Below are 10,373 nucleotides of genomic sequence, written 5' to 3'. Positions count from 1 at the left end.
TTCCCTTAAATGCAGTTTGGCAGCGACCTCACTGCGTCTCGGTGCATGAGAGGAAAGGCAGCGTGGCCCCTAACGCTGGCCCCTCTGTGTGATTGAATAACTACGGACCCTGCAGTCCAAATAACAAGGCTCGCATCATTTATGCATTGTTAAGCCACGTAATTGAAACGAGCCATAGTTTGCATATTACGCCATTAAAATAATGTGCTTTGCGTTTCTCCCAACACGACTATTTAAGCCTGTGTGGCGATGTGGTAATTCCTTGAATTACAGCCTAATTACCACAATGTTCTTTTGATTTGGCCGATTTCAATGTTACACCACAATAATGTTCAATATTACCAGAATGAATTACTGAGCCGTGCCTGGAAACTTTTTCCTGGTATGACTTAAATCCTGGCCTCTTCATGTGCTGTCGGTGCAGCTGGATTCACTCCTATGAAAGATTATTAGCCTCTGAAATGAGATCCATTAAAGGCCCAATCAGTAATACTTAATTGAAGAGCCCGAGTGATACATGGAATACGAGGATTTTGCGTGTGTTTTTGCTCTTCATCATCACTCGCTTTATGCTGCTGCGTATTACTGATGTAAACAGACCATCAGAAAGCATTGTAGCAGTTGTCCACTGTTTATCTCCGCAATGAATCAGGGCTGATGGCAGTTTTCTTTCTTTTTGAAAGTTTGCTGACAAAACATGTATTTACTATACAGCTAACAGTCTCAAATGTATTCTAAGTTGGTTACGTTACTTGTCTTTTGTTCATATTTTGTGGCATAAAAGATCAGAAATGAGAATTTTGGCCACTTAACCGACATCAAAGTGCAAAGAAAAAGTTGTAGTTCAACTTAAATCAGCATATGAATTGAAACTGCAATTCAGGTCATAGAGAAGCGACATTTTGCAATTAGCACTTGCTCTTTGTTGGATGGCCCTGCATTGTTCCCAGACCTTTGTCTATATACACGACATGTGTTCCTGTGTGAACTTTTTGAATAAATTAACATCACTAATAATGATTTGTGAGCGTGAATATTCACCATTTGTGTTTTCGTTGCACGGCTAGAATTTTTTTTTTTTTTTTTTTTTTTTTGGGAGGGGGGGGTGAAAAGTATTTCTTTGATAATTGCTTTTTTATTGCCTCTTAATTTTACTGCAGGTCCAAAGTTATTAAATAAAATGTTTAATTACAGTTTGAGTCATTTGCATACTTTGAAAGTTATAAATTGTGGATATTGAAGAACTGCCTGCGTTGATTTATAGGTTTAATTTGTGGCCAGTATGTATGACTTTATTTCTGGTGGACTGAATTGTTGTAGGCCATAGACTAACCAAAGGTACTGTTAATTGCACACATGCAGCAGGAATCATTAATGTCTTCTAACATGCAGAATTACTGCCTCAGAAGTTAGAAAGTTAAACATGTGCCTCTGCCAGTGAAAAATGTCCAAGATGTGTTTGTCATTTTTTTCACAGTTTGCTTTCTCTCAGCGGAGTGTGAGGAGCAGCTTTGAGGACAGACATAATCTCTCTCATCTTTTTTTTTTTTTTTTTTGCTTTTTCTAGCCCTTTCTCCCTCTCAGGGCCCTGTGCTCTTTACTCCTCCCTCCTTTATCCCTGCAAAAGCTTTGTCCCCGCAGTAGAGAGCCTCTCTAAATAGAGGCCTTTAGATAGTCCGGGAACAGGGGTGGGGGAGAGCTGCAGCGATGCAACTGCTGTTGTTTCATTTACCTCTCCCTATGGCAACCAGCAGCAGTTGGCCAGGAATGTCCCCTCTCTGGACAAAGTCCTGGTCCCCGAAGCTGACACTGGAGGGTTGGGGGGGGGGACAGCTGAGACAGGATGGAAACCTGCCCTCCCTGCTCTGGACTAGAGGCCTGAGTTTGGACTTAATCCTCCTCTTCACTTCTTTCTAGTTTCACTTTAGTGGATGACGAGCAACCAGAGAAGGTGTTCACACAATATTAACTCTGTAATCGTTCTATATAAGACCTGAAAATAATTTTGAAATCTCTTTTAGTGAAGTGAATAAGCCTTCAGTACAGTTGCACCATGCTCTAATGGCCCCATATACAGGTTCTTTACAGTGTTGTAAACAGCCATTTAGTCCCTCATAATATCCTTTAAACTGCATGTAATAAGGGCACACTGGATAGAGTTTTATGTCTCTCTTTTTTTTAATCACTAAACTTTGCAAGTCCTCCATGCTATATATGTATAGAGAGAGAAAGCCATAACTTCAACTGGGAGGGGGCTTCCTTCTTTTTATCAGCATGTAGCCTCTCCCACCAAGACAGACTTGTAAAACTCACTTTACAGCCTAGTTGGACACAAAAGTTGATCTGTTTACTTTATGGGCTGTTAAAAGTTTTAAAGTCAAGACAGCTGACCGACATCTACATTTACAAGCCTTCGGTGAAGGGAAAAAATATACTAGTTTACACTTTTACAGGAAAGCGTCAGTGTTTGAGGAAGTGCAGCTTGAATAGCCGATGCTTTTAAAGATCCCAGTCCCCATTACCAGCTGCAAAAATCACCTGAGACTGATGCCAGCTAATGGCACACACCTCAGTTTAAGCAGAGCGCAATGTTTTTACCTGAAGACTTTAAATACATTTCAGTCTGCATGGCAGCAAATGTTCAAAAGTTTGTTAACATTTTGTTACTGTCTTTTTTTAAATAAAATCAAATTGTTTAAAACATGCCTGAGCTCCTTTCTCTATCAAATATTTCACTTTAGAAGCTTCTTGTGTGACAGATTTGTTACATTTAGTTTCATTCCAATATATGTCATTATAAAAAGTCATTATAAAAAAATGATTGGCTCATCTAAGATATATATTCATCCTCGAGGAGAGACAGCGCAATATGATGCATTTTTCCTGCTTACAGTACACAGACAACTCTGCACGAACAGCAGCAGACATATGAATATGCATGCATTACAACGACAAGCAGAAATGTTGCACTAAAACAAAGATGTCAGACGGAACTAAGCTTTACTGCAAATGTAGACTACACAAAACGCCGTCTAGTCCTTGATGGCACTGAGGGGGGAAAAAGTTATGCGCAAATCAGAAGGGTTCGCACTTTTTCCAGTATTTAATGCCATAAATGTGCATAAAAATCTGAAGTCCACCTAAATTAGGGATTGAATGGTTAAATACAGAAGAGCTCCGGGTCTCCTGGAACTAGACTCCCTGCAGTCTCAGTCTGGATAGAACGAGATTATCAAAGTAAATGAACTGGATCTTACAGCTGCGCTGCTGATCCCGGTGCTCCGTCTCCCCATGCTGCACTCCGGCTCTCCGCTTCCACGGGAGCCTCGGCTCGCACCTCTCCAACAAAGACAGTAGTGTTTGTTGAGACTTCCACGCGGCCAATCGCCGCGCCGTTGCCCCTGGTAACCCCGTCCATCATCCTCCCGTACCCAATGAGCGGCGGGGGGCGGGGCGGAGTCCAGGTGCGCTTCGGCGTCCACTTGGCAGAGCGCCTGGGAGCCGCCTGTGGGCAGGAGAGGTTCTGTCAAATGCGAGGTTCCTTTAATAAGAGCGACCAGTCCGGCTCCGAGAGTCATGGCGACCGCAGCGTCTAACCACTACAACATTCTCACCTCCAGCGCATCCATCGTGCACTCGGAGCCCGGCAGCATGCAGCAAGCCACGGCGTACCGGGACGCGCAGAGCCTGTTGCAGAGCGACTACCCGCTGCAGAGCAACAGCCACACGCTCAGCCACGCACACCAGTGGATAACGGCGCTGTCCCACGGAGAGGGAGCCCCGTGGTCCTCGAGCCCGCTCGGCGCGGAGCAGGACATTAAACCCGCGGTGCAGGGCGCCCGGGACGAGATGCACAATTCCAGCAGCAACCTGCAGCACCAGTCACGGCCGCCCCACCTGGTGCACCAGACGCACGGGAACCACCACGACGCCCGCGCGTGGAGAACCACCACGGCGGCGCACATACAGAGCATGGCGACGACAAACGGCCAAAGCCTTATTTACTCTCAGCCGGGCTTCACCGTCAACGGGCTCATCCCGGGCAGCGGGCAGGGGATGCACCACCACAACCTAAGAGACAGTCACGAAGACCACCACAGCCCGCACCTCAGCGAACACGGCCACCCTCCGTCCCAGCATCAGCACCAGCACCGGCCGCAGAGCCACCACGACCACTCGGATGAGGATACGCCGACCTCGGACGACTTGGAGCAGTTCGCCAAGCAGTTCAAACAGCGCAGGATCAAGCTGGGATTCACGCAAGCGGACGTGGGACTCGCCCTGGGGACCCTGTACGGAAATGTGTTTTCGCAAACCACCATATGCAGGTTTGAGGCCCTGCAGCTCAGCTTCAAAAACATGTGCAAGCTGAAGCCTCTATTGAACAAGTGGCTGGAGGAGGCGGACTCCACCTCGGGCAGCCCGACCAGCCTGGACAAAATCGCGGCGCAGGGGAGGAAAAGAAAAAAACGGACTTCAATCGAGGTAAGCGTAAAAGGAGCTTTGGAGAGCCATTTTTTGAAGTGCCCTAAACCGGCAGCGTCGGAAATAATCAGCCTGGCGGACAGTCTGCACCTGGAGAAAGAAGTGGTGAGGGTTTGGTTTTGTAACAGGAGACAGAAGGAAAAACGCATGACCCCTCCGGGAGGAGCGCTGCCGGGGAGCGAGGATGTGTACGGGGACACGCCGCCGCACCACGGGGTCCAGACCCCGGTCCAATGAACTCTGCCGGACCGGCTCCTCCAGGACTTGTTTACCGTTTTAATTTATCCCACCCCCCAAGGTTATATATAAATCACTGGACTATGAAACGATATAGTGGGTGTTTTATGTATAATAGATTGCAGTGATTACTGACACAATATCTGCAGTGAATATCTGAGAAATGGAAAACGAGTGACGGGAGGACAGGACATTTTTTGTCCTCCCCTCTCGCAGAGCTGAAGGAACATAAGCCCGTGTTATGTTCTCCGAGGATACATGCCCAGCACTGTGACTCCAGACGACGCAGTTTCAAGGTGTAGCCCCTATTGTGTACTGAAATTATACTTGACGAAAAAAGGAGGGGAGGGGAAGAATGGTTTTAGAAGAAAAGCTTCCATTTTCCAGTTTTTTTTTCTTCTTCTATTTTTTTTAATATATATCAATTCCAACCTTTTTGGGGCTGTGCGTAAAAGGGAAATCAAAGACGTTTTTTTAATCTTTTATTTTATTTTCGTTTCTTTTTCTTTCTTTTTTTTTTTAGTTTTGTGGCTCTAAATTGTGCGTCCAGCCGTGATGGGTGTGTGGGTAGTGCAGTGGGAGGTCAAAGGAGCTGCGTTAATGGAGTAAAGTGGAGGCCGGTATAGGCTTCAGCCCCAGTGCAGTGGAGTCCAGCTGAGGGTGAGCATCGCCTGAGTCCCATCTGTCAGCCAGACCGCTTTTAATTATTCTGTGTGGACTGAGGTCACCATTTAGTTAAGAACACATTATTATTATTATTATTATTATTATTATTATTATTATTATTATTATTATTATTATTATTATTATTATTAGTGCACGTGCAGCTCACTGGTTAAACTCTTCAGTATAAATGGCCTGAGCGCAGAGATGTGGTAAATAAAAAGTGTGTGACCTCTATCGTGAGTCAGCCAGCAGTCTAAACAACAAAGTCCGTGTTTTCCACACAACAAGCGTTAAATATTATTATTTCCCCCCTCAGAGCGTCTCCCAGCTCCAGGATTGGGGCTCCGTGGCGATTGATTGGATTATATGGCACCTTTTTCTTTTTTTCTCTTTTTTTTCTTCTCCCCACAACAGGATGGGCTCCACACACACACAGATCTCGACACAAGCAACTCTCACAGAACAGTTTGGATCCGCTTTTGTAAATATTGTATAACTTTAAAAAGTCATCCCTCTTTTTCTCGCTTTTTCTTCACTGGGGCACTTTTTCCCATTTTCTTTCATTTTTTTGTCCCCCTCCCCCCAAAAAACAATAAAACAAAACAAAAAACAAAACAAAAATCACACACGAGCAGGTTGAGCTTCAGAGTCCATAGCCTAAACCCACCGCCTTGCACTTGTGTACCTTTTTTAAATGGTTCGGACTTTTTTTCTTTTTGTTTCTTTCTCTCTTTTTTTGGTAACGCGTTAATTTTGACGTCTAAAAATGTCTGCTATTTTTGTTTGTTTTTTAAATTCCTCTGAACTTTTATTTTGCATTATTATTATTTTTATTTATTTAATTTTTTTTTGGCTTAATTCGCCTAGTAAGAGTTTGCTTTCGCCATTTTGCGCCCGCTCTGAAATAAAAACAGTGCTTTAAGAGTGAATCCACATAAATATAGCAGAGAAATGTCCACAAATAAACGATCTAAGGGGAGGATTACAAAACAAAATTAATGTGCGAATAATTTGTCCTCAAAACATATTTTAGTGGCGTTCCAAAAATTGCAGCATATGATCAAAATTATTATTATTTTACAATAACCATGCAGCCTTTTTGTTCGTCTGTTTTGCCTTTTTTATGTAACGGGGGGAAATTGCGCGTAGACATTTTATTTAATGTTATTTTTTTTAGTTTTGTTAATGAGATTGTAATTTATTCTGGGTGGCTTTTACAGAAGAGACAAAGGGTGAGATATATAAGAAATGAAGAGCCGAGAAGGCTTTTGTTTTGTAGGGGACGGGGTGACAGAAAGAGAGACCTATTTTTCTTTCTTTTTTTGTAATAGCGGGATTGCCACAGCCTGGACCGTCACAGCTAAATGTATATACATGTTTTTCTCCGTGCAGTAGCTCGCCTTTTTGTTTTATGCAAAGAGAGAAATCCAGGGACTTTTTTCCCCTCTCATGTGGATACTGCTTTTCTTTTCTCCTCCTCTTCCTTCTCTGTGTTTCATTTGCAGAAAAAATAATAATAATATCATTAACAAGCAGAAACCATCATGGCATTGAAATCTTTCTTCCAGTAGCTTTAAAACCAATCGATCCAAGTCACAATTCACTGGAAATACAAGTTGTGGGATGTAGACCTGTAGCAATCCAACGCTGTTCTTCTTGCTGTTTTTGTTTAATTGCTTGTTTGTTTGTTTTGTTTTGTTTTTTGTTTGTTTGTTTTTTTTTGGGGGGGGGGGGGGGAATAGGCTATGTCATATTCACTGGATGAACTTGGGGTAGATATGACGCAGAGGTGAGGAATGCCTGCAGGTGTTTCATCACTTGACACATGAACAACGGACTTGCACATTTTTAAATAACGGGGTTGATATTAAACAGCTTTTTTCCAACGTCGAGGCTAAATGTATTTATTTTATTTACACACACACACACACACACACACACACACACACACACACACACACACACACACACATATATATATTTCCGTGAAACCCAGCAAATCAGGGAGCTGCTGCACTGAGTTGCCTGACAGCTGTGCTGTTAAAAAATATGCTTCTTGCTTTGAGCCCATTCGTTTGAGTGGAATTAATGGCCGAGAGAAAATCAGGGTTGATGAATGGAAGATTGTGAGCCGATGATGTGTTGTTTCTGCCCCGAGGCTGCTTTTAAATGAACTGGCTTTGGCTGGGAAAACCACAGCTTCCATCTAGGGTTAAATTAGGACTTCCCAAAGTGGAGTCCGAGGACTAAAAAGTGGTCATTTTGGAGGGCTGAATCACGGTCCAATGCGGTAATCTTTTTCTTTTACTAATATGTGGACTTTTTCTTTTATCACGCAGGATTACACACAAAGATTGTGAGCAGATGTAGATGTTTTTATTTAGTTTTCCCCCCTTCTTTTGCTCCTCTTCTCCTCCCTTGAATGACGCTGTCTAGTTTATTTCTTAAGATAATTAATTAATCTAAGAAGACAAAAATGTATCTTATGAAGTCAGCTTTCAACCCTAAGCACAACTTTAGGCTGTCGTGATTAAATGAGGGTTAAAAGACTGGCAATTGAACGCATCGCGACGATGCTTTCCTGATTTCAGATAAAACCTGAACGCTTTAAATTTGTCCCGATGTGCTAACATAAAAAATACTAAGAAAAAAAACCCTCTTCTTCTGTTTCTTCTCTTCTGGTGACCGTGAGTTTGACACTGGTGACCCTGATGGCATTTCCCCCTTTCCCTTGAGTGAGTTATTTCCCCACAGTAAGCATTGGTGTGATGTTTGTGTGCACGTGTGTGAAAATCTAGCCTAGCTGATTATTATTACTATTTTTTCAAGCTTGGATCTGACAGCCAAATGCAAAAGTTCCTGCTTAAAAATGTGCGTGATTGCGCGCGGGCCTTGTGCCTGTCAGAATAATATTAATTAGAATCGGATCCGTTTCCTGTTCTGATGTCTGCAGCCTCACGAGCATGGATGAAGTGCTTCTTTTCTCTCTCAGAATTAAGAAGCAAACAGAGAGGTGGATTGGCAATCAGTAGCTAATAAGGTATTGATAGTGTTTATCAATAAAGCTGATCATAAAGAACTAAAAACCAATCGTGTGCTTTAAACAGAAAAATAAAAAATATGCAGATATCCTCTGATTCAAGGTGGGTGTCATTCTAATCAACGCTAATGTGCTTAACTTAACCTATACGAGACGATGATGATGTAATACCAGCTTGCCAGAAAGCGCGTCTTCACGCGTTGTTTTGATGTGGGAAGAAACACCATCATCACCACCCCCACTCACCGTTTGACCTGCCATTTGGACGCCTGGTATGAAATGACCCCGGCATTTAAAGCCCCCTCTGCAACTCTCTGATCTCTGAAGTAGACTTTTGTGAAGCTCTGTAATAAAAATAAATAAATAAAATAAATAACATTTTAAAAAAGGAAAAAAGTGCGCCCTCGCGCCCTTCATCCGCTCTCTAGCAGATGCAATTAATAGCGCGTCGCGTTAATTACACCTTCCTTTTTATTTAGGTGACTTGAAATTTCCCATTAGGCTCACAGGCAAGGAGGGAAAGCTGCTGTGCTGATGCTGTGGCGCTGACTGAACCGAGCAGAGGAAGAGAAGCGGGAGGGTTGGGGTGGGGGGGACACATGGTCGATGCTCTAGCGCCATCTTGCGATACCAGCAGGAGCCTCGGGAGGAGGTCGGGTCAAGTTTTCCTTTCACGACAGAAACGTGGAATAGAAGGCTTCTCTGTTCTTTGGGGATATTATGTTGGGATACTGTTGGGGTATTTTTTTAAGTTCATATTCTTATGCCAATTAATGCAAGGTAAAAAAAAATAAAAAATAAAAAAAAGATTTCACTAAGCTGACAGATGAAAGTCAGGTTCATTGTTCATCCCTTTAACTGTCCGACCAGATGGAGGACATTACTTTTCATTCATAAAAACAAAACAAAAATGGGAAAAATTCAATGTGCAGAAATGTTAAAAGTTGAAAAGATGTTACAGTTTATTAATTCCATAAAATCAGGCTTTAATGTTAGCGTCCCCATCAGAGGCGGAGCCAGACATTTGAAACACCCGGGGCTTAGCCCAAAGAGTAGTATGCATGTGGGATTTTTTTTTTTTTTTTTTTTTTTGGGGGGGGGGGGGGGGGGGGGGGTGTAGAAATGACTGAAAGATTAATAGGCTCTGTTCAAAAAAGAATGACTTCATATAGGGAAAAATATATATCACATGTGCAGGACACCTTAAACTAGTTTTTTAATTAAGCAGCAAGGCAGAACAAGGTCAGGGCTGTATCAAGACACGAGGACTAAACCCCAATTCAACCAGACCCAGAACTGATCCGGAATTAAAACAGGACTACAACAGTTCAAAATCAGGACTACTGAAGACTTAACCAAGACAGAACCAGAATCAGAACTAGATGATAGCACTAAAAATCATCATAGACCTGCACTACACTTATTTTTTTAATTCTACCAAAGTCCACTATTTAGATTGAGAAAAGTTTATATAATTATTTAGCCTTGTTGTGCAAACAAGCCTGCAGAACTTAATAAATACAGAATTTGAAAAATAACAAACCTAAAAAGAAACACTAGGTACGAGATACATGAGGACCTATGATACGGTGATACTTTTGGTAAACAACCATTTGACTAACATGTGTGTCTCACCTGCTCTTGTTCATCTGTTCTGTCCTCGTTCTCCTCTCTCCCTCTTTGTGCTGACAATCATCAAATATACAGTTGAAACCAGATATTTACTCTTCAGATAAAAACACTTTTTTTAATTGTAACATCAAATCAGACTAAATGTTTATTTTTTTAGATTGATAAATATAAAAACATATTTGTTAACTTTAAGAGTAAAGAGAGAAACTATCTGTATTTCTTAATTGCAAATGGCACCAAATTGTATTCAAACTTGAGCCACATTTATGGAGCTCCACAGTTCTTTTCCTGGTGTTTTGGTTGATATCTCTTG

The 10,373-nt window shown here is 42.4% G+C and overlaps 1 protein-coding gene across 1 annotated transcript; it reads left to right on the top strand.

The window, feature by feature from the left end:
- Nucleotides 1-3,275: 3,275 nt before the first annotated feature.
- On the top strand, nucleotides 3,276-7,314 carry pou3f2b (POU class 3 homeobox 2b). Its single transcript, XM_080897409.1, has 2 exons — nucleotides 3,276-5,382; nucleotides 5,705-7,314. The coding sequence occupies exon 1, from the start codon at nucleotides 3,577-3,579 to the stop codon at nucleotides 4,720-4,722; it is 1,146 nt and encodes a 381-aa protein (XP_080753535.1). The 5' UTR covers nucleotides 3,276-3,576; the 3' UTR covers nucleotides 4,723-5,382; nucleotides 5,705-7,314.
- The last annotated feature ends 3,059 nt before the right edge of the window (nucleotides 7,315-10,373 follow it).

Source organism: Rhamphochromis sp. 'chilingali' (assembly GCF_963969265.1).
Source record: "Rhamphochromis sp. 'chilingali' genome assembly, chromosome: 11".
Lineage (NCBI taxonomy): Eukaryota > Metazoa > Chordata > Actinopteri > Cichliformes > Cichlidae > Rhamphochromis > Rhamphochromis sp. 'chilingali'.
Note: the sequence above shows the minus strand (reverse complement) of the source record. Positions and strands in the feature narration are given on the sequence as shown.

Excerpts from the sequence above, each read along its gene's own strand:
- pou3f2b (XM_080897409.1), top strand. The coding sequence starts at position 3,577 with ATGGCGACCGCAGCGTCTAACCACTACAACATTCTCACCTCCAGCGCA.